We start from the raw sequence: 26,184 nt of genomic DNA, 5'->3' as shown, positions 1-26,184 counted from the left end.
CAGCTCCGGAGGTTGATCCATACCATTTCTATAAGGTTCTGCAGAAGGTGCCAGCAGCTGTTGCAGAGCTGCAGGAGACACAGGTCCACTGGCCCCCGGGGTTGCAGGGGGATGGAGCCCCTGAACCTGACAAACTTCATGGAGCCAAACCCACCTGTGATGCAGGCAGCCGCTCGCTGGAGGAGGAACCCATCCCAGGCGAGGAGACAAGCCCCAGCCCCACACAGGCACTGAACCACCGAGCGCAGATGCCTCGTGGCTTGCCAGCCTCCCTGCACTGGGGGCACGGAGGCAAACCCAAACCCCTCTGGGGGCTTCCCTGCAGCCCCCCCGGGGTTCTACTCTCCTGGGGCAGAGAGCAGGCAGCCCTGCCTGCAGCTCAGTCACTCCATCACCAGATTTAATTCACCGAGCACCTTGGTGGAACCTGCCTTCTAATACACAGCCTAATAAACATTCGCCTTAATGCACCCGCTCTTTTAAACATCTCTATTAAAAAGGTACATTTCCCTCGGTTTGAGGTAATTGCCAGCGCTGCTGGGGGACAAAGAGCTCTATGTGCGTGTGTCTCATCTCAGGCAGCCCAGCTCAGTCACCCGTTTGGTCAGGATTTGTGCTCCCCACACACATACTTACCTTGCATGAAGCCTCTATTACTGTTAATGCTCTCTACAGTCCCCTTCACAGGGAAGGAAACCAAGAGGAACACAGCGAATGTGCAAAAACCACATCAGGTAAAAAACCAGTCAGCAATTGCTGTGCCAATAAGGGATTTAACACAGCCAGAACGAAGCAGATCCGTTCCTTCCCAAGATGCTGCCCCTGCCCTGCACCTCCCTGCACCTGGCAGGGACCCGGTCACCAGTCACTTGCCTTCATCCGGCATGGGGTGAGCGTGATGGCGGGCAGGGGGGCGAGCTTGAAAGCAGGCAGTCCCCCAGCATTCACACCCCCCGCACGTGTCACTGCCCCTCTCCTCACCCCGGCTCCCCAGCCTCTTCCCACTGAAGTTTATCCCAGGATGAAGACCCCGTGTCAGGGTCCGGCAGGGGCTGGCGATGGGTACCGAGCTGCCATGCGCTGCGGGGACAAAGGCAGCCCGCTGCCATCAGGGTTTCCCATTCACCCCCGGGTCTGTACCCCCCCACTCAGCCCCAGGACTTGCCAAGGAGACTCCACCACCCCAAGCCAGGAGAAAAACCTGGCTCGTCTTGTAAGTCTTTCGTTATGGCAAGAGAACATTTCTCAAGGCAGACCCAGGGACAGAGGAGACTTGAGGCTGCAGGATGCGAGCTCTGTTCTCTGCTGGCCAGGCTAATAACCCTGTATTAAATTACAGGCCGCCTGCATTCAGTTTTGGTTGGCTCTTTTTTTTTTTTTTTTTTATAAGCTGTCTGTTTAGATTTATCAGCGTAATTCCTGATACTGCCTTGTCGGGCATCATTACGATAATCTCACTACTGTGTCTGCTGGGGAATTGGGAGGCGAGCAGAGGGCTGCTGCAGAGCGGGAGGGCGGCGGGGCCGGGGCTGCCTGCAAGGCGCAGCCCTGCAGTCCTGGGACCACTCACCCTGGAGCTGGGGACACCGGGGAAGGGGGAGGCATGAGCCCCCGCAAGGGGACTCAAAAGTCAAAAAGTCACTGAAAGAGCCAGCACGGTCAGAGAAGACACTGAGGGAGGAGGGAACCAGCCTCCAGCCAGGCTGGTCTCCATCCCTCCAACGCTTTCACTGCGAGGAAGAGAAACCTTGAGAGAGGGGGAGAGGGCACCCAGAAAAACCTGGAGGATCCAGAGAAGTTGGAAATGAGCAGCCTCTGTTTTGGCATCGATCCCTCACCTCCCCTTAATTCCCGGTAATTGCATCATTTATTTGAATAAGGCTTCTCAGAGCGGAGAGCACAGGAGGAGGAGGAGGACGGCAGGAGGCTGCCAGCCCAGCTCTGTCTGTCCGGGCTGCAGCCCCTCTCCCCTCCATGGGCGCCCCCTTGCACACACACACACAGACGCATGCAGCCCTCCTCTTCCTCCTCCTCTTCCTCCTCTTCCCCATCGCAGCAGCCAGGCCAGCTCCCACCCTGCCCAGGCCCTGGCCCCACACCAGCCCCCAGCCGGCGATTTGGCTGGTGTGCCCTGGCTGGGTAGGCAGCAAAGTACCTCTGCCGGGGGACCTGGCACCGAGACCCCCACCCACAGCAGGAATGAGCCCCAGCACAGCACTGCAGCTCACCTTCCCACCGGCCAGAGCAGGGTCTGGCTGAGGAGCTGCCCGGGGCAGGGATGATGGAGGTTTGGGATTTTTTGGGCATGGCATCTAGCAAAGGTGGCTGTGGGAGCCTGTTAACCCATGTGGAGCATCCCCCTCCCTGCCGGGCAGGGGCTGGGGGAGCTGCAGGTGGGAGGCAGGTAATCACATCAGCAAAATAAATAAAAATCCCAGCCCAGCCTGGTGTTTTCATTAACAAAAATGAGCCTGCGATGGGACTTAATTTCCATCCCCTGGGTGATTAGGCTGGAGGACAGAGCTGCAGCGAGGGCCGTGGGGGCCCAGCCAGGGGCAGTGAGGGACCATGAGCCCCTTCCAAAGGGGGAGCGGGAGTGGGAATGTGGCCTTGCAGCCTGGAGTGCGAGGAGAGGAGCTGCCAACACCTCCAGAGAACGAGTGTTTCCAGCTGCCTCACTAGTGTCCGGGTGTTAACAGCCACTGTCGCTCAGGTGGGATCTGGCTGAGGTCACCGCAGGAGGAGGGGGGGGTCTTCAGACCACAGGGGAGGCATCCCCCTGCCCCTTCCCATGCTCTGGTTGTACCTTTGCCAGCCACTGCTCCTTGCACCCCTGCTTAGCAGGTACTTGGCTGAGCCACCCTTATCCAGCTCCTCCAGTCTCCCTTGGCGCTGCCCCCGCAGTCGCTCGTGCCCGCGCTGCTCTCCCCCCGGCTCCCGTGGCGTGCCAGCATCCCCCAGGTGCTGCCGTGGAGTGGGATGGCAGGCACCCCCATAACACAGGGAAAAAACAGCTAGGTTCCCCTCTCACTACTGTAAAGTGGGGAAAATCTATTTTCATAGATTTTCAGAGCTACCTGAGTGAGAGCAACACATCTTGAGGGCAGATTTTCTACAGAGGGATGATGCACCCTGATGAGCTGAATTAATTCCTACCCGGTTCAGTACCTGACCCTAGATGGGTTTTATTACTGATATTAAAAAAATACATCATCTTAGTGATAGTATTTCAAAAGAGGAAAGTAAGCAGCTGGGGTCTTATTTGTTTGGAGAGCAAAACTATTTTATTTATTCCAACTAATCAGGGACGAAACCCTGCCTGGAAACCTGACAGCAGCCCCAGCACAGGGGACAGGACCTGTCCCACCTCAGCAGTGGGGCAGGAGCACATCCCTTGCAGCACACAGAGCCCGTCCAGAGAGAGCAGAGCAAAGCAAAGCAGCACTTAACAAAATCTCCCTGAAAGAGCTAAAGACAGCGGCAGGGAGGAGCAACGCCTTGGGACCACAAAGGGCTGGTTCCAAACCATCGAGGCTTCGAGCCAGGGACAGGGCAGCTGGCAAGACAGACCCCCGTGCTCCTACAGGGGCTCAAAGGGATTTTCCAGCTGTTTCTTAAAGGACACGACCTGTTGCATCTGCATCCATCCCCCAGCAGGCTTCCACCCCCTCGAGGGGAGCCAGCCAGCACCAGCCCACAGCCTCCATAGGAAAGTCCCCCGGGTCCCTCTTCACCCCCCGGGTGCAGGGCCAGCCTCCCCACATTGGGCTTCAGAGCACGGTCCCTCCATCCATCACCTCCTCAATGAATTGAGGCAGACATTCCACTGGCCCAGCCAAAGCGTTACTGCCAGCCTTGAGCTGGGATGCTTCAAATAGCTGTGCACTGCGATACAAATTGTACTTTGATGAGGTCCATTAGGCCATCTGGACGGCCTTAAACAGCCTTGATGAAGATGGAGCAGGGGCTGCTCAAGGCGGGAGGAATCTTGACAGTTTCAGGGCTGTTTGCCACCCCTTAAGCTAATATTTGTGCGGGCTGGGGGGCAGAGGGCACCATGATGGGCGTTGGGGCCGGCAGCATCGTGGGGGGTCCACGCAGAGCAGGTCTGCCTGAGGGCAACGCTTGAGACGGCCGACATGTCCCCTCCCCACGGTGTGGGCAGGATACAGGTGCTCGCAACCTGGCTCTGCTCTCTGCCAGCAGAGCCTGTGAATCTGCATCACCCTGGCGCATCCCGCAGATGGCTCTGAGCCCTGGCGAGCATCATCTCCAGACTGTCCTGCTCCTATCGGTCCCATTAACTGCGTGGGAGGCAGCGCTCCTACATAGGAAAGCCCATGCATGCTGATGAGCGTAAGATTCATAACATTCGGGGCAGGGGGAAGAGCAGGATGGGGTTGCTAGAGAAAATCACCTGGTGGGGGTTAAGGGCCAAGGGGCAGGGAAGGCGGCAGGGGACGGGAGCCTGGAGAAGCCCGGGGGGAGGAGATGCCCCGTCCTGCTGAGCCCACAGCAAGGGACTGCAGGGGAACAAGCAGAAGCCAAGACAGCACCGAGGCAGGGAGCAGCACAAGTGACCTGGATGGGAATTTCACTCGGTGGCGGTTTACTGACTGCTGGTGTCCCTAAGCCAGCTCTTTTATGGCACCTCAGAGTCGCAGTGGGGTTTTAGCCCAGCTATACCCCAAGTTTGATTTCCAGAGTAACTTCTAGGCATCGAGCTCAGCCCCTCTGCAGGACTGGACCCACCGGTGCCGCTTGTCCCCCTGGGACCTCAGCCACCGTGACCTTTGCACGGCCGCCTGCGGCACGCAGCGCTGTCTCACTGCTGCGACCTACATTCTGCCTCCCCAAACATACAGCATTGCACTTAGCTGCATTAAACCCACAGAGTGCTGTATAGGGCTAATTTCCGATCGGGCTGTCAGGAAGTATTATGTCAAATACCTTACAGGAGCCTAAGCATATTATGCCGACACAGCTACCTTTGTCAACCAAATCTGAGGTCTCATCAAAAAAACAATGCCAGCTTTAGGCATCCTCAGCGCCTCCAGAGCAAACCCATCTCTGAGGCTTCTCCTGGGTCACTGCACCCCGAGCACTGCCGACCACCCTGCCCGGGGCTGCAGCTCTGCGGGGAGCAGCCCGAGAGCCAGTGCCACTGCAGAGAAACTTGCGTGACTGTGAAATAAAGGGTCCCCGGAGCGAGATCCTTACTCCCACGCTGTCAGTGGCCACAGGAGATGGAGCAGGGTGGGAAAGGCTGAGTGCAGGGCAGCACCTTGCACCAGGTTACTGCTGTCTTTGCGTGCTCAGCTCTCCTCCTCTTCGCAGACTGCGCCCCATGGCCCAGGTGCTCCCCGTGCTACAAAACCGCCTTTGTCCTTCTCAGTGCCACTTGTCATTGCCGGCCACACCAGGTGCCAGGTCCCCAAAAGCTGCTGTTTTGTGTCTGTGCTCGGCCCCCCCTCAGCAATGCAGCAGGACCAGCCTCGATCCCTCCCTAAATAATTGTTTTAATTAGCGTTTGCTTTGATGTAGGTGATTAGCAGGGGGGCTGCTGGCAAGGCTTCCTTGGGAACTTTTGCAGTGGGCAGACAGGTGAGTGCAGCCCTCTGTGCTGCTGTAGCACTTAAATGTTTTAATGTCAGCCTCCCTGGTCGCCCCCAGTCAGTTTTCATTAGCCCCTTTGAGCCTTTTCTAATTCTGCCCGTGGCCAAAGCAGGATGGAGTTTGCAGCACCTGCCCAGGCATGGAGCACAGGTGGGGGACCCTGCGAGTGGGTGCCCTCCTCGGTGGGGGTATGGCCCTGCCTGGCAGGAGTGAGCAAATCCAGGAGTAATGACCCCCAGGGAGAGGGCAGAGCCACGGTCACATCGCCCTGGGGAGGTTTGACAAGGACCCCGGGGAAGGAGAGAAGCTGGGTTTGGATACCAGCCAGCAGAGCCTGACAGAGCCCAGCAAAGGGCTCTGGCTTCCAGCAGCGCCTGGTCAGCAGCCAGCAACCACCACCCTGATAACGGGAACTTGCTCATCCTCTCCTCCAAAGCCTGCCACCAAAACAAATAATCTGCAAATTAAAGTTTCCCTGTGATGGGGTGGCAGTGCCCGGTGCTGTGACGGAGAAGGGACTGGAGCCCATCTGCCATCAGAGCCAACTCCTGATGCTATCAGGATATTACTGTATTATTGAACTGGGGGTTAAGGGACGGGCTTTAATAGCTACAATGGTATCAGGGGTCCAGCATTAAATTCCAGGAAGGGCCATGGCTTTGCGTGCTTTCCCTGCTCTCAGGCAGCAATTGCATGCCACAAAATTCTTGATAAAAATATTGTCATCTCTGCACCAGATTAACCTAGGTTCATACACAAAAGCCATCGGGGGGGGGGGCATAAGCCTGTGCTTGCAGAGCACCAGCATTTCAAACAGCCCAGGAGAGCACCCTTGCCTGGGGGCACCTATACCTCGGTTCACAGACGCAGGTTCAAGGGAGAGCCAGGGCTGCTGCCGGGGGGCACGGCCAGAGCCCCTGCCCGTGCACCCTCCTCTCCACCTAGAAATCACCCCAGAGCAGCCCCCGAGCCCGCCCCCGCACACACTTACATGGATGCATGGGAAGGGGCCAGCCCTGCACCCAGCTCTGCTCCCCTGCGCCCCAGGCAGGGGCAGTTCTGGCAGGGCAGAGGCAGGAGAGCAGCCTGCCATCTTGCAGCAGGTCTCCAACTCCAGGCAAACTGATCGGGCCTCAAAGAAAAAGGAGAATGCACCAACGTAGGGTAGGGCTAAGCGTGGACGCTTCATGTGTGTTGGTAAGGGATGCTGGAGCTCATTTAACACAGCAGTGAGCACTGGAGAGCACGAGCCCCGTGTCCACGGTCATGCCAGGCCCCACTGCACGTTAGGAACTGCCGGCCAAACCCCTGTCGCTCCCTTTACCCTTTTCTCCGTTTCCCCGATTTACTCACAACAGAGCATCTACAGAGCTCCACCGTAACCTGTGCTGGTCTCCTGTTTTCTCCCAGATGTTCAAGACTTCCCCCTCCCCCAGCAGCTGCAAGGAGGAGCACAGACACGAGGACAGCATTTGCTGTGCGTGCCAAGCAACGCTCAAAGTGACCGGCACCTAATCCGGAGCTCTGCTGGTCTGTCATCTGTGTGGCACACAGAAAGGGTTTGGGGGAAGCTGTAGCAGTGGTGCACCACCCATGGCAGCCATGTGGGTGGGAATATTGGCCTGGACAGGTAGCTGAGCCTAAGAAATAGAAAAGACCAAGCCTAAATTACCATGACATCTCATATGTTTTTGCACAGTGTCTGCTATTTACTCCAGCCGCTGTAAAGCTGGAGTTAGGAGCTCAGAGGGTAAAGGCGGAGCGGCCAGGGAGCCTCGGGTGTCTCCTGAGCTTGGAAAGAGCAGGGACTCCAGAGTCCAACTCCACCAGCCAAGCTGGAGCAGGGCTGGATGCAAGGACAGAAAGAGAAACTTCGACAGCTGCCAAAACCCATATGCCAGCCCAGAGCTCGCTGTCCTGCCAGCCACAGCTGAAGCGAAGGCTCAGTGGGGCAGCAGAGCCCAGCTGCAGCTCTCCACGCAAGCTGTGGTCCAGTTTCAGCAACGGGTCCTCCTGGAGACCTCAGTGTCTGGTTGCCTCTTCCAGCGGTGGCATTTTCTCCCTGCTGGGCTCACATCTCCCATCGCTCACACCATCCTTCTCCCACCGAGTCATTTGAGCCCTGCCCATGCAGCACTTGGGCCCCTCAGTCCGTCCCACGAGGCACCACCAAGCTGGAAGAGCCTGGCCCGAATTGGCAGGCAAGACCCTGGCACGGAGGGACGATGCCTGGAGCAACAGCATGTTGGTTTTTGGATGGGAGGCAGAAGAAAAGCCTTGTGGTGCTCTCTCTGGGATGCTGGCTCCTGGCTGGGAGCCGATGCCCAGTCCAGCGTCCCGGGGAGGACAGCTTGATCCCCACCAGCTCCTACCGGTGCTGCACGCCAGCAACAACCACTTGAAAGGCAAAACAAACAGGAGCCGAGGGAGCTAACCGAGAACAGATGCGAGGCGCTTCTGTTCGAGACGCTGTGGGGAAACAAATCCCCGTGCTCGCCAGAGCGCACCGAGCGGGCTGTAACGAGCCTCCCGCCTATTACCACGCAGGAGCCGCGCAGTGGCAGCAGGGCAGGGAGGAGAGAGGCCTCTGCTCCCAGGGGCGAGGAGAAAGGGGCACTGACATTAATTGGCTGGCAGAGGGTGGCAGCTGGAAATTAAAGTCTGCCGCGTCCCCTCCAGCCCCCTCGTGTGCCAAGGGCCCCCTCCACGCAGAGGCCGCAGAGGCATGACATTTATGTGCTGCACACCGAGATCCCAATTAGAGGCGGATGGCTTGCATGCTGCATACTTTAATTAATTGCCTTTTCCTGTTGGAGAACAGCTTCTCTGACAGATTGGGACCGAGCAGAGAGGGCAGCTGCTCTCCGGTCAGCAGCTCGAGCGGCAGGTACAGGGACCAGCTATGGGGCTCGGCTTTGGCACCCGTAACGCTGCGGCAGACTCCCCATGCACCCAGCTGTGACCTGGTCCCTGTCCTCTCCTTCCTGCCCAGCACAGCTCCTGGTCATCATGTAGAGCTGGGGTCCCAGCACCACCCAGCTATAGGGTCACCCCAGGCCAGCCACATGTGGGTATGGTGTGGGACTTCCAGGGGGAGTGCTGGAGATGGAGCAACAGGCCAGCAAAGGAGAGAGGGCAGAAAACACAGGACTCCTAGGGACAAGAGGGTCTCACCACTTTGCTGTACCACCTGCCAGGGCTTCAGCAACCCCCGGTGGGATCCCAGGTCTCCCCTCCAGGCAGTGCTCACCAGCTGGTTTGGTCCCAGGCCCCGGGGTGCTGGAGCATTCACTGGCTGCAGCGGTGCCCATGCAGGTTAGTGCCATGAAGGGTTCATACAAAAGCCCCCTTCCAACACAGCAGCTCCAACCATTACCTCCTCCCGCTGCCCCAGGCTTCTGGTACCTTCTCTCTTCCTAGCTAACCTAAATAATCTTGTATCTTCAGCAGTTCCCCTCCTCTTCCAGCTCATTAGGGCTTTTAGAGAACACTGGCTCCTACTGAACCTGACCAACCCACCATTAACCTCTTTCCACACCAAGAACTGGCTGTTACTTTTGACTCCAATTCCCACCTCAAACAGCTTCCATCTCCAGGAGGACTCTACCCCTCCTCACCCTTGAGGTGACTAAATTTCTTTAATAGCCTCTTGTGAGGGACTTTATCAAAAGCCTTTTGAAAGCTAAATAAAATTCTTTGCACGGTATTTCTCCTTTCCCCAGGATTTTGTTAGCACATTTAAAGGCTCCTGACAGGCTAAGGCTGAGAAAAGCTCTTCGTTTTTAAGATTATTTCCTGCTCCTAAGCAGCAGAACTCTCATTTTGCCTCCTAAATTGGGCCGGCAAGCATGCACAGCTCTGGTTTGGTTTCCTCAGGCAGCTCTTATTGAATTTCCACGTTGCTCCTGGCAGGACGTTTGGCTCAGCGCTGCGTTATCACACTGCAGCAAGAAGGTAAGCTGCGAGGTTTGGGAAAGGAGCCCCGTGCCGCTGCTGCACTTGTCCTGGACGCAGGCAATCCCACGGCCGCCTGCTCTGCACAGGGCTCAACGCCTCAGGTCATTGTGCGGATTCACGGGTGTTGCTGGAGGGTACAGGTCAGCTCCACCCTGCCCAAACCAACCAAGGAAGACTGCTGGGCCAGAATAGTCCAAGGCAGAGAGTTCTGTCCACAAGAAGCATGGAAGGCATAAGAAATAAACTGCATCGGGCAGGAAAAAAGCAAGCCCATGGCGTAAGTGTGCTCAATTTTCCCCCCTGACACCCCCCTCTTCCCACTCACCCACCTCCCTCCGTCATGTCTCAGGCAGGGACAGAAACTGAGCTTGGCAGATTCTAGGTTTGGAACTCAAAAAAAAAAAAAAAGCATTGCACACTCTACATACGAGCCCACCAGCGCTGACAGCATGTGCTTAGTTCTGCGGCCACAGCGGGTCATCTACAAAGCACGTCCAAAGCAGCATCTGAAGATTAAGCCCACCCACACCCACCCTGCCCACCGTTCCTGCTTAAAGCCTGTATGAACGCAGGAGTTAGGCTGCAGCTGCTACCAGCCTTTGGCACAGAGCTACAAAGAGCCGTCAGAAGAAACATCAAAGCTGCCTGCTCTGATGAGGTGTCCATCCTTACTTCATCTGGAAGAGTTTCCCCTACAAGCCTCAAATGAAAAGCTGCTTTGGAGCTTCAGAGATGTCCCGAGTAGATGTCAAAGGCGGCGGCTGTGGTTTGCTCCTGCTCCCAGCTGGAGCTTACTGCCCACTCTGCCATCGTCTCCAACGGGGGCAGATCTGGACTAAGGGGAAGCCCTCAGCAGAGCCGTCAGGCCAGAGTGCTCAGCAACGGGGCATGCCAGGTCTTTGAGAATCTGCCAACACTAGAGCGAAACATCCCAGAAGACCTTCCTCCAACTGTGATGGAAATTTTTCCATAGGTAGTTTGGCTCTGGCTATGGAAATGGACATCTGTAAATGCTCTGCAACACATCTACCAAGAATGGGCCTCAAGACTCTTCCAGGAATACGTGCAGGGAGAGGGAAGAGTAGATGCCAGGCTGACCTGAAGCAGAAGCATGGTTTTTTCCAGGCTCTGTTCTTCTTTGTTTTCAAGCAGAGCGGTAAACAGCTCTGCCTAGACCTGCACCACCCTGTCTGCCCATCTTCAGCTGAGACATAGCTCCTCTGGCTCCCAAGTGCCAGCACATCCTCAGGCCACCCCACACTGAGGCGATACAGGGATGCATGAAAACCTTCCCTTCACCACACAAGGGAATCCCGTTTTTCAGGCTGCTCTCCTGTCAGACCAGGGATGCGGTTGGCTCAGGGCAGGTTTTAGAGCCTCATTAACACTCTGCAATGAGGCCTGGCAGCAGCTGATTTGATTTAAGGTTCATTTCCAGGCTGTGATTTAAGAGAAGATTCGCTTAATGTTCTCTAACAGACTCTTCTGACTGGGAGCTTGAGTGCTGCCTAATGACAGTCTTATTTATTGTAATGTCTTTGCAACACAGAGTCTAGAGGAGCCAACACAGGAGCGCAGCAGCTGCCGGCAGGTGCTCAGACAGCAAGGGAAGCATCCCTCACCGCAGAGTGGTAACACTGGGGCATGCATTCCTTTATCCAGAACAGCCAGATACTGCACCCCTCTTCTGCTTTGAGAGGTCAGCAAGACAGACCACTCTCTGCTTGCCTAAGACAGACAGTGCTGCATCTCTACATACCTTTTTAAGCTGGACAGGAGAAACGCTCCTCTTTCTCCCTACTGCAGTACTTGAATGATGGGAAACGCAGAAGTGCTTGCTCATCTCCAGACTGGTTAAAAGGCAATTTGCAATCAAGACTCCCAAATGCTCCTCCCTGTTTCCCAATTTTGGACTTCCAACTCAAAGGCTGAGCCCTGCCTTCCTCCTGGGAAGGGGGTGGTCATCACCTGACATTTGGAAGCTACCTTGAGCTTTTGAGCGGGATGTACCTATCCCAAGGCCAAACACAGAGACAACCATCACACGAATGAAGACAGTAGGTCGAGCAAGGGTTTGTCATATTTTAATGACATTGATCTTTGGTGTTTCCCTCGTTAGCACTCACGCTCTCCCCGTCCTTCCTCCACGAGCCTGCTAGGGATGGAGAGTTACAAACGAAAAGGAAAATCACATTTGAGACTAAAAACAAAATATCAGAGCCTTGATTTCTCCACTAGAAACTACATGTACAAGGTCAAGATTTCACATGCAACACCTTACATCACAGACCCATACCTCACACCCTGGCCTGGAGCTGAAAGACATTTCCTGCCCCCTGCCAAGGAGGTGCAGCTCAGTCCTGGCACCATGAAACCATTGGGATGGCTCATTCATGTTAATATTGGCACAGCTTAGAACATCCTTGCATGAACTGCATCCTGGCTAGAAAGCAGTAGTCCCTGTCCCTCTACCCATCTATATAGCAGCTCTGCTTACGTTCCTGCCAAGTACTAAACTAACTCTAAAAAGGAAAGATCCCCACCAGTGAGCAGATCCTGAGCCATGCAGGTTTTGGCAAAGCCCAGCTCCTCCCAGAAAAGACTACAGCGCAGGCAGGATGGGTCTCTGAACACCACACTCTGAGGGGGCACCAGTGCTGTGCCATGGAGTGGGACTGTGGCCTGGAAGACTCGTCCACTCCAGCAACAGTGCTGGAGCATCACGCCCAGGTTTGCCCAGTTGGACTGCCTGTCTCCAGAAGGATGCTGCAGGCCCCCTTCCCTTTCTTCACTCTACTGATCAGCCCCTGGGCATAAAAGTGCAGGAAAGAGGACAGGAAAGAAGCTTTACAAAGGATGACACTGACCGAATTGCAGGGTTAGGGCTGAGCTCAGGGGATCCCATGGGGCTTCAAAATCTGCATGATGTGCAGCCAGTATATTTCATATTCCTGTTAACTCTTTAGCAGTGGGAATGTTAAGTTCAACCCATGGCTTCCCTACAGTTCCTTATCCCTTCCCACTCACCCAGGATAGAGAAGCCCTCAGAAACGCCAGCATCCTGTCAGAGCCACAAGTCCCTACTCTTCCAGCTCCTGGCCAGCTGTGAGGTACAGGTCTCTGCTGAGCAGTACAAGGGTAGCACCAACACAAAACTCAATCTCTACCTGTTCCGTGACTCCTCGCTGGTGCTGTCATTACTATAGAAGTTGGTACTGTCAGGAAGATGGTTATTATTAGTTAGGTCACTGTATTCAATTGGTCCCTCAGTGTCCATGGAGGACTGAGCCTGCTCTGGCAGGTCCAGATCACCAGCACTTTGTCCTTCACTCCCGCCAGGGGCTGTCCGCGGGCTCAGGCCATGCTCTGACAGCTGCATAGACTCTGAAAGGATCCGTCCCTCCAGCTCAGCTGCCAGCTGCTGTGAGGTGGACTGCTGTGCTGATGTGCCCTCAACTCCAGCGGACTCTGCACCAGTCTGAGAGCTGCGGTGGATCCGGTGGCTCACAATGATGTTGTTGCCAAAGCCGCCCATGGACGCCATGGTGGTGCTCTGCTCCCGCTGGACCACGGCAGTCATGCCACCTTCTGCCATCAGCCTTTGGATCCTACTCAGGGCGTCCTCCCCACTGGCCCCATATTCTGGACCTTCACCTGCAAGAGAAAGCAGAAGCAACTTTGGTGCACAGACAAACTACGACACAAAGAGAAAGCGTGCTGGGTAGATGCATCACGCAGTGCGCATGTGCTGGGACAGAAGATGGTTTTGTTCCAGAGGGAGCCCAGTATTTTATTTCTGTAACTTTCAGTGAAGTGCCAAACAAAGGCACTGAACTCTGTCAAGAACGTCTTGGCCACTCCCACAGGTATCCCTCACAGACTTGCACGTCCAAACCTTGGAGAAGCAGCTCTTATCTAGCCATGCAGGTGAGGAAAAAAGAGTCAAAGAGGCAGCGTGTTTTCTCACAGCTGCACAGACAGTCCTGACAGTCCCACAGGGGCAGGAAGAAAAACTTCAGTTTGCACTGCAATAAACCAAACATTTCACCATGGTGTTAAACAGTCCTGTGACCTTTCCTGCTTCATCTGTTTGAGAACACCCCAGGCAGATGACATGATGGAAATTTCTCCAGTATTGGGGAGGACACAGGCAGCTGGCCAAGAGCAGACAGCAGCTACAGAACATGGTCTGTGCTTCCACATCACCTACAATCAAAGAAAGATCAAGTGTGGAGGCTCCTGCTCCCCTTGATGGTACCTTCTGAGGAATGCAAAAACCATCTCTTAAGATCTAAAGTCTTTGTCTACTCTGTCTCCAAGCCTTCCCTTCATAGTCAGGCTGTACCGAGCTCTGAGGGAACCATCGTCAGATGCCTTGGTTGCTGAAGATTACTTTTGAAGAACAAAATCTCACAGTGAAATAGTCCACGTAGGAGATTAAATACCCATGGCAGGAAAGTCCAGCCCAGTTATGTTTCCCAGCATCCTCCTTTTGCTACAAACCCTACCCGGACTGTTTGGGGAAAACAATCTGTAATCATAAACTGCTAGAATCATTCCACAGTGGGATCCTGATGATTCTTATTAAAGAGATAAATCTCACTCCCAGCTCCATGAAGCTATCGCAGTGCTGATTAGAGGAGAGGAGAAAGCCATGAGCTCTCCTGGCACCAAGGAAATGAACACAAATGTCAACAAGGCTGGATGTAGGCAGGAGTTAAAACACAATAAAAACCAAAATGCTACACTGACTAGGAAGACAAAACCGCCTGGGGCTGTGGGGTGGAGATCATGTATTCAACATGAGAGCTGGGGTATTCAGCACAGTCTACATCATGCCATTGTAGAGGTTATTTTTTAAAAAAGCAAGATAGTTAAAGCTGTTAAGACGTTGTGCAGTCTGTCAGTGACAGCTTATTGCCTTTCCTCGTGGGCTCAGTGGTACTTGCATCAAACACCACCAGCTTCCTCCACCACAGGGTATGGCTAATTTAATCTTCAAGCAAGTCTACTGACCTACTGCCCTGCTGTAGAAATATTATGGACATTAAGGGCAAATTTAATCCTCACAAGTAAAATAAGTCCCTTTCTGCTAGGAATGTAGTAAGCCTGCTATATCCACTATACACACAACAATTACACAGCCCCTTGGTTAGAGCATCAGTGAGACCACAGAGACACCTGTAAACACATGATAATCTGGAGCAGAGCCTAGAGGAATGAGCAAGAACACCTCCTGGGCAGAGCCCGACCCACAACTCCAGCAGAGAAATCCTGTTCAGGATGCGGCTGATGCATGAACTAGGGACCTGGCTGACCAGCATGAAGACTGAGAGCAGAGGCAGCTATTAGACTGGAGACTTCAGTGTGAAAAACACGCATGCCAGGGGATACTGAAGCATTAATCATGAGCAGAAGTAAGTGGAAGGTTTGAGAAGCATGGTTTTGGATTCAGTCATTGCTTCCTCCTGAGGGCAGTTGTAAACACCTGGCCAGGCCAGAGAGGAAGCTTGGGAAAGCCAAGACGTGCAACCTGGCTTAGAGACATGCTGGTCAGCCCTGTTTACACAAATCCCAAACCAGCAGGGACTGTACTCCTCACAGATCACTTACTACAAACTAGACCAATACAGGAGCATTGGAATAGCGAGTTAGCAAGCATCCCCAGCCAATGCTCCTCAGCATTACAAACGTGCTTCACTAGAGAAGCCCACGCAGGCAGGGCACACCACAGCACCCCCCGCTCTTCCCTGCCCCTTAACTACCAGGTGCCATGGCTGAATTTCCAGTTGAGGCAGCTGCTTGCTCAGAAAACAGGCAAGGGCTGATGCCACAGCAGAAATCAGCAAGTCACGAGCCTTCAGCTCATGAGCACAGAGATAGAGCAGCGCTGGAAATTCTGAAAGACCGCCTGTCAAGGGCCAGAAGTGAGCCTCACCATTTGAGAAGCCAACAAGCACCTCTGCCTTCCTTTCTCCCACTCAGGTTTCAACAATGGCTTTGGCTGACTGGTTTAGAGCAAAGCTTCCTGCGCGATTTGCCTTGAGTGCAGCACAGACTCACATACAGCCCGTTTCTACTGCCTGGTGACTCCCACACACGTTCTTTCACCAGGCTGCCAATGCAGACTACATTAGTACTCAGTGCAAGTGAAATAAGCTAACTTCCATTTGGTGGAGGTTCAGAGTGTACACACAGGCACTTACCCAAAACAGCAGCAATGCCATAAACCCCACACCTCAGATTGCTAGAAGTTTCAACTTGCCACAGTGGCCAAACCCCATTCCCTGCACCACCAGCTGAACCCAGGACAGAGAAAACCCATGCTTGTGACACTTTTTTCAGACTCCAAAGGCTTTAGGTGTATCCAGAGCGAGAACCTGAGCTTGTGCAGGAATAGGCTAAGTAACAGCACTTCTAACTCTCCATATGGAGAAGGCAATTCCTCTTCTCATTTTATGCTCAAAACTACCTTCTGATATCCTAGGCTCTGTAAAATCCTTTATCTTAAGCTCTCATTCTCTAGAAATAGAAAAACCTTACAGAGCACTACAGACAAAATCTAGAAAACTGAGCTAACCAGCTCCAGTGTATGAAGTACCAGTGTAAGTATAACATCTGCCAATTTATCCTCCATCTAGGCTGTCCCTGTATCACAATCCATCACAGAGCAGGAAACAGTCTTGAGACACAGTCTCTATCTTCTTCTGGACAGGGACATGAATTCTGTGCCTGACAGGACAGAAAAACATCACCCATGGTTCCCTTCTGCAATACAAGTATTAGTGTTGTGTCCACAGTGCTGCATCCCTACAAACCTTTTCTACTCTAACCAAAGTGACCTTTCCAGAGGTCCAAAACCCCATGTATCCCAAACACAGACACAAAACATCACTCTTGAGAGTAATTATCCCAAAGACCAGGGTATTTCTGTCAATCTAGCTGACTGGTTCCAACATTTAACAAAATACTTCCTAGCTAATGCATCTGTCTTTAGAAGTCCTCTGCCATGCTATTCCAGCAAGACAAGGGTTCGACACAGAAGACTACAAAGGCGAAACATCTGGCTCAATGGAGCTTGGCATGTGGCAGGAGCATTTCCACTCTTAAATGAAGTGGTCTCTGAAGTACTTATGGGGAGTACAGCTTCTTTATCTCTAGGCACACACGTGATAAAGAGCAAAGCCCACAGAAGCAAGGATGAGATCAGGCTCCTCTGTGGCTGTGTGATACACTGACATTGCTCTTGACTTTTTTCCTATTGTCGGCTTTCCTCTTTCTAAAACCAGCAGTAGTTAGTAGCCCAGCTTGCAAACAAAGCTTTAAAATTAGAACTAAGAGTAAGCACTGCAGAAATATCTGAGTCTTCAGAGAACATGGAATAATAGCTCTGAGGTGTGAGCTGACCCACTAATTCAGATGCTCAAAGATAAAAATACCAGCATTTTAAAATGAATTCACTCCTTGCATAAGAATAGGAATGGGAGGGTCACAGCACAGCATAACCAGCTATGAATAATCACATCTCCCTTAGTGCCAGAAGAAATACTACCAGTTACTTTTCTCCCCAACTGAGCTGAGAAGCATGTTCACACTTCCTTTCGGAGGTAGCTAATCCAAACAACTTCACAGAACTCAGAAAAGACACAACTGCTTTGACTTAGAACAAATTTCTTAGCAATATCTCACCGTGATGATTTGTATGAGTGAAACTTATTTTTGTAATGAGAGTTTAAAAGTAGCCCCCATAATTTAATCCCAAGAGAGCCAGGTACTTGGAGTAGCGCACACTGTAAAGGCTTGCGTAGTACATGCTTCTAGAACCTGATTCTCTTTTTTAGGTAGTGCTTTTCAGAGAGCTTTAAAGAGAAACCGAAATTTGCAGTTCTATAGGACATATGACGCACATTTTACAGATGGACGGGCAGATGAAAGGCTAAGGGAGCTACCCACGTTCCTACTTGGAGAATGAGACACAGATCTGGAAGCTGATCCCTGGTTCCCATTTCCGCACTAATCGCACAAAAGTCACATCACATCTGACAATAGCATTGCAAGAACGTGTTTAGCTAACATAAAACAACATGTTTCTTTTTAGAATTCATAAGGCTCGGCTGGGGACAGGGTATTCCTGCCCATGCAGCCCCCCGACACACATTCCTCGTGTCTCAGATTAAATAAATTATGCAGGCACATTGACTCTGCTTATAAGTGCTCCTTAGGCATCCTCAGGATGCTTTGCTTATACCAGGAAAGTTCCAGTTGCATACGCTGGCTTTTCACTACTAACAGTTTGAACAGACCGAATCCCGCAAACCCAAGCCTTCAATTTACAACCCTTTTCCCTCTCAAAAGTATCTGCTGCAACCTCTGAAAGCAGTTGGACATGATGGAAATTTGTACTAGCTGGTGAGAAACACTTCAACCAAATATGTTAAGAACTGTGTATGGCATGACAGTAGTCAATATGTTGCTCCCCCAAAGACAGGCAAAGTAGCAATCAACTGACAGCAAGTCTTCCAATGACTACAATTTCAGTAGTTCATACCACGTGCCTACTTGCACAATGAGCATTGAGCTAGCTATCCGAATTTTAAGCCCCAAAGACAATGCAGATGATAGGAATTGAGATGACAATTGCCTTTCAGTTATTTCCATCAAGGTTTTTTTGAGTGTGGGTTATTTTTTCTTTTAAACAACCAGATTACCAGAAAGATGTCCTGATACACTGTCAATAGCCAGGGGACAGAATGGGAGTGCAAACAAGTGTCCTGCAGCTCTCAAAGGTCCCTTTTCCTCAGCCTGCAGCACCTTTTGCACAGTTGCAGCCCCTGACAGTTACTGCCACTTGCACCCTACTCCACAGATCCAGCAGCCTGACCCAGTCTGGACTGGGAATTACAATTTCTAAAGGTTAAAGCTTTGGGCCATTAAATCTCATTAGGAATTTTCGTTGGTTTTTAAGTGAGATTTAATTTGCCAGTTGAATACAGATCCCTCCCCCATCATGCCTGTCCATTTGCAAGGAAAAACATAGTATAACTCCCAACAGATTGTTTCTAATTAAGAGCGCCTCAAAGTTACAACGCCATCACTATTTCCACTATGTCTGTCAGCTTAAAAGGAAGTAGGAGACAGCTGAAGGACTGTTTTAGGCATTTCTTGGTGCCTCCCCTAGTTTTCTCTCAACTCTAACTTCCTTTGGTTTATGCGCGGCTTGGGAGCAGAGTTCACAAGGCAGCTATCAACTGCTGCAAAACAAAAAGATACAGACGTTAGAGGGATTCACTTCTAATAAAGTCATCATATACTCATTCCTCCAAAGGAGGTAGAAAGATAATCAGAACAGCAAAGTCCCCGCAGAGCTTTGCATGAGAAAAGGAAACTATTTATACCCGCACAGAGCTTAATTAGATTTCTGATGCAATTCTGCATACTTTTTTTTTTTTTTTTTTGTACAGTAAGCACATATCTAGAAGAAATGCCCTGAGCTAGAATCCTGGTAACAGCAGGGATGACAGGACATAAGACAGAAACCCACTCTTGGGGGTAGCACTAGTCTTTTTCTTTCTCTTTTTTGTGTAAAACATTCAAGCGGTTTTTGTTTTCTTTTGGTTCTCTCCACCCCTCATGATGAGGTGATAACTAAAACACTTTCCTTTACATTACTCAGAATCACATCTGATTTATCCATTCTGCTGCTGCTAATACTGCTAAGCCTTTACATAGTGATTTACATCTTTAAAGCCCCATACAAAACATTAATTAATCTTCACAGCCCCTGGTGTACTATACTATGGGGAAGATTTATTCCCATTTGGTAGATGATTAATAATTTGCCCTAGGTCACACACCAAGTTAGTAGTAGCACATTTCTTCCTTTTTTTTTTTCTTTTCTCTTCGTGTCCCTGACATCTAGAGCTTGCTATTGGGAAACACTGTTTCCCTTTCGACAGACAAAGATTTATGTTAGATACAGTGGGCAAATTAACCATCAGAAAAGCAGCACAGCATCTAATCTAACCTGCCTGAACACACTGGACGGGCATCACAAGAATTTATGATGCTGGAAAAACAGTAACCCTAATGTCACAATCAGGGCAATGGTGCTTAAGCATAATGTGAAGCACAAAGACTCTTGGATGAACCGGACCACCGATACCACAAAAGTCCCTGGCTAAACTGGTTGAGGTGCTGCTAACAGTAGCTGAAAATCTGTCTTTCTGCTTCACAGTAGGTCCTTGTACTATTCCTCTGTCATGGATTAGTTGGTTTTTTGGATCCTACGTGCTTCTGATAGTTCATGTCTTGACAGCTCCCTGTTTTTAGCTACTCTTGAGCTAGGAATTTCCACCAAGGATGCAACTGGCATAAGAACTGATCAACTACAGGGTAAGACCGCTTGGCTCATCTCCGGTGCGTGCATCCATACTGGAATAACTCCTTTGTTCTAAAGATCCTTATACAGGAGACAGGAGTGTCACAGCTGATTTTGCAGGCGAGGCCACTTGCAAGGGGACATGCAATAAGTCAGCATCTGAGCCAGAAATCACACCAGATGTGGAACTTGTCGATATTCTTCCAAGCAAGAAAGGGAGACACAAAGAGAAGTCTCTGTCCTAAGGCTTGTTGTCTGCGCTCCTTTTCTTCCAAATGCTACATGTTTTGCTTCTTTGTAGAGATACCCTGCCCGAGGCACTGGTAAAGGACAAACCTTCCCCATCTAATTAGTGGTCTAGTTAAAAACCATGATCTAGATCTGAAAATTGAAAGGTTAATTAGAAGAATGAGATAATGAAACCTTCAGACGATTGCAGAACAGCAGCAGAGAGGAGGAGTACTGGAGAACTCTACTGGTTTAACAGAGCAGAGAAAGACCCCCAAGCCTGCAGCATCAGCCATCATGCAACATGCATGCAAGCTTTGATGCAAGAAGGTTCCATACTGTACCCTGTTCTCAGTCTGCATACCACACTCAGTGGAAGAACCAGTTCCCACAAGTTCAGCGTTTGTCCAGCCATCCTACGTTCCAGCCTTATTCACACGCCCTCAACTGTACTAACCTTCCAGAGAGGTTAATCTCAGCTCTGCTGAGATAAGTGGATGGGAAACCCCAGAGGTCAGGAATTTGCCACTTAACTTTGAACAGAAGAGCCCAGATCAGAGAAACACAAAGCCTTATCACACACGCTGGATGCTGCACAACAGGCATTGTGGAAGAGTCACATGCCAAAAAGCATCTTTCAGAGTGACAGAGCACAAGCAAGCACACAGGTACAAACAGGCATGTCATAGGCTGCTTCCCAAAGCCAAGTGGGTTCATCCTGAACCAACAACTTCAAAACTGTCTCTTTGATTTTCTGTCTTTCCTATGCATATACTGTCCAACTCCTTCCTAGTGAAGCCTTCAGAGTTGAATTCAAGCACAATGATACACTGTAAAGACAAGAAGCCTGGAAAAAATCATCATGCTTTTCAAAAGATCAGTGACTTTATCATCATATAGGAATTGCACATCAGCTGCTTCCAGCTCTTTACATGTTGGTAAGTCTTCCTGGACTGGAAAACACTAGAGATGTTTTTGAATAGCTGAGCTGGACACTCATCACAGCCTTCATTGATCAGACTAAACAGACTACTCATACCTGCTTTGCGAGAAGTGATTTACAGTGTTTTACTTTGTATCCAGAAGCTGAGCTGAGCAGGTTTTACATGCAGAGGTTGAAGGACTAAGCTAAACTATAACATAGAGGCAGAAAGGGTAATTCTTAACAGTTTGCAGCCTTACCAATGGTTAGAGTTCAGGAGATTTGTGAGGACTTCTGTAGAATCAGTACAGCTGATTCTACAAAGATACAATGGTTTGCAGAAGAGCTCGTTTTGTCCTCTAAAAGCATGTGAAAAAGACAACTTCTCTATTCATATGAGCAGAAATTCACTCTCCTGACCATCTTGGCCTGGCTACAGGCAAATTAGACTGGAGAAATCTTTGCTGAAGAGATAACAGGAGTGTCCAAACGTACTGACAGGATGTGGAACCTATGTAGAAACTCCTCATTCACCAGGTACGCTCCGTCAGATAAATCATTGCTTGAGCTCCTACCTTCCCCAGTCCCTGCAGAGGCGGATTCCTGCTCCTGTACCTCCCTCTCTGTCTGAGTCTCGGCATTCTGCAGCTGAGGCGCCAAGGTCTGGGTACCCTGCGAAGTCACAGAGGTGGGGGGGTTTCGGGGTTGCAGGCCTATGGCATTCATCAGGCCCATGTCCCTGTCTGTCCTCCATGTGGCTCTGCTGGTTCTGAAAAGAGAGAAAAACAAGTAAGACCAGGAGCATTGGAGGCAACGTGCCCCAGCAAGATCGAAGCATCCACCTGAGCCTCTTCTTGCCTCCACTCCAGCCAGGCACCTGCTAGCCCCTATGCAGACGAGGCCGGAGGGACTTGCGACCTGCACTTATTTAGACACACACAGACGCTCCTCTCCAGCCTCAGCTGGCTGGTCTCTTGAGTTTTAAGCCAACAGAGTCTTACAATCCACTCACCCTTCCACAGAAGCAGCGTGTCTGACAGGCATAGATAGATACCCCTGCAGCATCGCTAAGTCTGCAGAACAACTCCGTCTCAGGGTCACTGAATCGAGTAGGCAACACGACATGCAGCGCAGGACCATAAACACACACACGATCTCCCTCTGCACGTCAGCAGGGCGGTTTTAACTCCCAAGGACGCAGCCCATATCCCTTCCCTCCTCTGGACCTCCTAGTTTGTCAGCATCACACGTGAATGCACTCCAGCAGGCATTTCTGCCCATTCCAGTTGGACAAGACAACTTCTCTGTTCTCAGAAGCAAATGACAGGAATCACCTCAAGGCTCATTAGCTTCTCAGAATTGAACAGTTGCTACAAGAGCTGAATCTTGACAATGCTTGGATGCTCTTTCCAAAACTGACCTCTGGCTGTAAGTGCTGGGAATGGTAGAGATTCTAGGAAATATTTCCTCATTCACAATCTTTTTTCATAAGTTTTTGAAAGCTGCCACACTTTTCTTGCTCTCTGAGCTAGTTCATTCTTGAGCAGTATTTCTGCCTTCAAGCTGCTCCTAAGCCCATCATGCAAGACTGATATGTGCTGTCAAAAAATGTGAGTAGTAGCAATATCCACTCACACGGCAGAGTAAAGAATCTCTACTGCTTGTTTTTCACTCTCAATCAGACCAAGGCTGTAGGACAGCACAGACATTGCCCTGTACACCAGCTCGTAACTTCCTTGCGATCCTAGAGCTCACAATTCAGAAACAAGACTGTCATCCTCTTGCTGAGAACAGCTGGCTTACAGAGAAGTACTCGTCACTGGGGCAAGAAGCAAGGGACTGCAGCATCACCCTTGTGTTTAGAATAACTAATGTGTGCATCACCAGACAGACTGGATGAAGCAGCCAATAGGGCTGTCAGGGGATTTAGCTTTATTTTTAGAGTTTATAGCTGAGAAACAACTGTCCCATGACCAGAAACTAAAGGGATGAAAATCAGTCACCAGGACCGCCCAGTGGATTTGCACTCATCTCTGTGAACGCCCCCTGTCCTTCAAGTTATCCTCCAAAGGCCATTTACTTTGCACGGTTTTTGATACATCAAGCCTCACATGTTCCTCCCGCAGCTTGCAACAGTTGTTACTGAGGCAAAGGATGACACATGTATTTCACTATTACTGGTAGCACTTTGGGGCACTGAATGTCACTGGCTGGAAGCAGACCAGGTGACCCAATTAGGCAGTGTCAAAGGGGGGGAAAAATTGCATATTTAAAGCTGCCAGTGCTAAGAGAATAAAGAAGAAGTAGTGCTGCCATCAGATGTAACAAAAGCAGCAGAAAGGGTCAAGCCTCTCTAACCCACACCCAGGAGACTCACCCAGGCCGCTCAGTGCTCCTGCTGCTGGAATGCACAGCGAAGACGTTCTCATTCAGCTGGTCCCAGTGGTACTCAACTCCAGAGTTTAAGGCCCTTGAAACACCAAAGAAGGAAAAAAAAATATTAGCATGACAGGGCACTATTCCAGCCAGCACCACATTATATCCCCACAACACAAAGGACAGTGTTGACTCCTGCCCTACGGAAACTGCAGATCTAGCTCAGTTCACGTTTCTGTTAAAAGGGCTCATCACCATAAACAGCCTTGCAAACATGGAGCGCTGTATTACCCACATTGCTCTGGAATATTCCATTCATTGCAGTTCAACATTAGCACTGAGGCACAGCAACAGAAGCAGAGAGATTTTCAGGAAATGAAGACATACAACTGTGTGTATAAAATCAGGTTACCCTAACTTCAAGTGACTAAACAAAGAATTGGAATGGGAAGGCCAATTCTCTCTGTGGTGCCTGCCAGCATTTCCTGGACTAGGTAATGCTAAGCAAAACACTTAGTTTCTTTGCAAATGGTTCTCATTCTACCTATAAATAAATCTCTATACAGCCTTCTCACTGACAGTCACTGTGGAGCAAGGGCAGATGTAGAGGATATTTTCATAAGTTTTCACAAAAGAGTTTGTACTGGATCAACTACATATGTGTCCGAAAAGTCCAAAACTTGAATTTTACGGATAACACTACTAAGTTTAACAGAACAGCCAATGCTCTGGCAACCTTTCACAGTGCATTTCCCAAAAAGATACATGAAGCCAGGGCCGGCTAATCACTTCGCAAGAACAGGCAAGGTTAACAGTGTATAGCTGCTAATCATCATGTCATTTCTGAAGACTACGGGCAATTGCAGAAACTAAACCTCCATAACCATAACGCTGTGTCTCCCGCTGCTTCTAAGGCCCAACAGCTCTTAAACTGGAAGAGGATAAGAGCGAATCCAGCTTACTCTGTGCCATACAGGAATGTCAGAGGACAGGCACACGCTGTGCAGTCCAAGGCAGTATGAAGATCTCCCACCTATGGCTGTGTCCCACCTCCAGAAGCACTATTGGGCTGCATTACCACAGAAGAGAGTCTCTCTACAGTGTTTTGCCACGCCATGCTGTCGCACCAGCTCCCTGTGAGCTGGCCTGGAGGTTTCCAAATGGTGCTGTGTACCACCACATGGCTGCTGGACTGCAGACACCTGATGCTGCTGTTAGGTGGAGAGTTAACAGTGCTGTACAGCGGTCACCACAAGGCAAGTAAAAGAAAAAAAAAAGAAAAAAGAAAAAAAGATGATAAATAAAAAAAAAAGAAAAAAGGTCCTGTGCAGACAGAAGGGAATTGCATCTGAAGAGCTGGACTTGCATCACACAGCAGGCAATCTCAGAGCATGAACTAAGTGTGGTCATAATCTCAAGGAAGGATTCAGAGCAAGTAGTTGGTAGCTGGTTATGGCTCAGGCACAAACATGGTGTTTTACATACATATAAAAGCTGTTGTCCCCGTAATGAGATGCCTCAGCAGAACTGGCAAGAACTCCAGCTTAGAGGACGCTGCAGGTCAGACATGCTGCGATGGAGAGCTGTGTGTGCTGGAGGCCTGGGGCTAGGCTGCTGGGGTGACAGCACCCCAGGTCAGGACCAAGGGCCGAAAGCTGGAGAAAATTAGGTCAGCAAAACCATGCATGGAGTCTACAGGAAGTAATCAGTCATCGCTTTTTTTTTTGTGCTGAGCTAGCCCTGTGCTGCATTATACCCCATGAAAGCAGCTACTGGGGAGATGCTGATTTACAAAGGCTTCAAAGTTTATTGACAGATGGTAACCTGTCACTAAAACCGTGCCAGTCCCTCTGGCTGCTCCATCCCCTGCCTAATATTCTGAGGCTTAGCTGTCGCACTTTGCTGTCTGCAAAGTAGCACACTCCCTAGGCAAGCGAGACTTTCTGACCTGGTAGTCAAAATTTCCATAAAACGTCTAGTTTGCTTGGTATCTGCAGCTATTACACAACAGAGCTAAACCGACCCATGCTCTTCTCCCCCTCCTTCCACACTTCTTCATGCTTTTCAAAGTACAGGAATAGTCCCCACAGCCACCTACACGACTGGTATTCCTCGCCAAGGTGCTCGGTGTGCCCAACTTGTCTTTGCCAGCTTGCCAGCTCCCAAGACAATAAACCAGAAGACTGCAAAGCTTTCCCTAGGCCAAAACGTGAGTTGGCAATACTGTATTTCCTCTCTTCCTCCAAACACCGTGTTCTTGCACTACACAGAAAGCTCAGCTCCTGCACACACGCACACACCTCGTTGAGTCTGATTCATCTCACTTCTACAAAAGCATCATGGTACCAAGCTGACATGCAGTACATCAGGTTAAAAACTCCCGTCCTTGCTCCCACCTATTCTGCAGAGGCTCACTACCATACAATGGGGTTGTTGGACAGGAAAGTCTGTTCTAACTCCATGCTGTCAATTTGCACTTTTCCCTGGACAATGAAATCAATAGCCATTCCATTTAATACATGACTTTGCACATTGGTTTTAAACATTGTCATTTATCAACTGAGTTTCACTGCCAGGGTCCTATTGGCTACTCATTTACTGCCAGAGAATGGAGGACCTGTAGCAGCTGGTGTCACTGCTCTCGTTGCTGATGCTGGGAACACTGATGAACAGGCTTAAGCCAAGGTCACTAGATTTGGCCATGATG

At 50.7% G+C, this 26,184-nt stretch overlaps 1 protein-coding gene across 8 annotated transcripts in view; it reads right to left on the bottom strand.

Moving 5' to 3' along the window:
- Positions 1 to 11,642: 11,642 nt before the first annotated feature.
- AMBRA1 (autophagy and beclin 1 regulator 1) overlaps positions 11,643 to 26,184 on the bottom strand; it is a 141,182-nt gene continuing 126,640 nt past the window's right edge. For 7 of the 8 annotated variants that reach the window (XM_054826909.1, XM_054826908.1, XM_054826911.1 and 4 more), the window contains 3 exons: positions 23,479 to 23,571; positions 21,677 to 21,870; positions 11,643 to 13,227 (listed from right to left, as the gene is read on the bottom strand). In XM_054826909.1, the coding sequence (XP_054682884.1) occupies positions 12,737 to 13,227; positions 21,677 to 21,870; positions 23,479 to 23,571 (778 nt within the window). In that variant the 3' untranslated portion in view covers positions 11,643 to 12,736. Of the gene's footprint in view, positions 13,228 to 21,676; positions 21,871 to 23,478; positions 23,572 to 26,184 lie in introns of those variants that run through there. The other variant, XR_008577303.1, reaches the window with a different exon arrangement.

The sequence above is a fragment of the Grus americana genome, chromosome 5 (assembly GCF_028858705.1).
Source record: "Grus americana isolate bGruAme1 chromosome 5, bGruAme1.mat, whole genome shotgun sequence".
NCBI lineage: Eukaryota > Metazoa > Chordata > Aves > Gruiformes > Gruidae > Grus > Grus americana.
The sequence above is the reverse complement of the archived record's forward strand: the minus strand, read 5'-3'. Positions and strand labels throughout refer to the sequence as shown.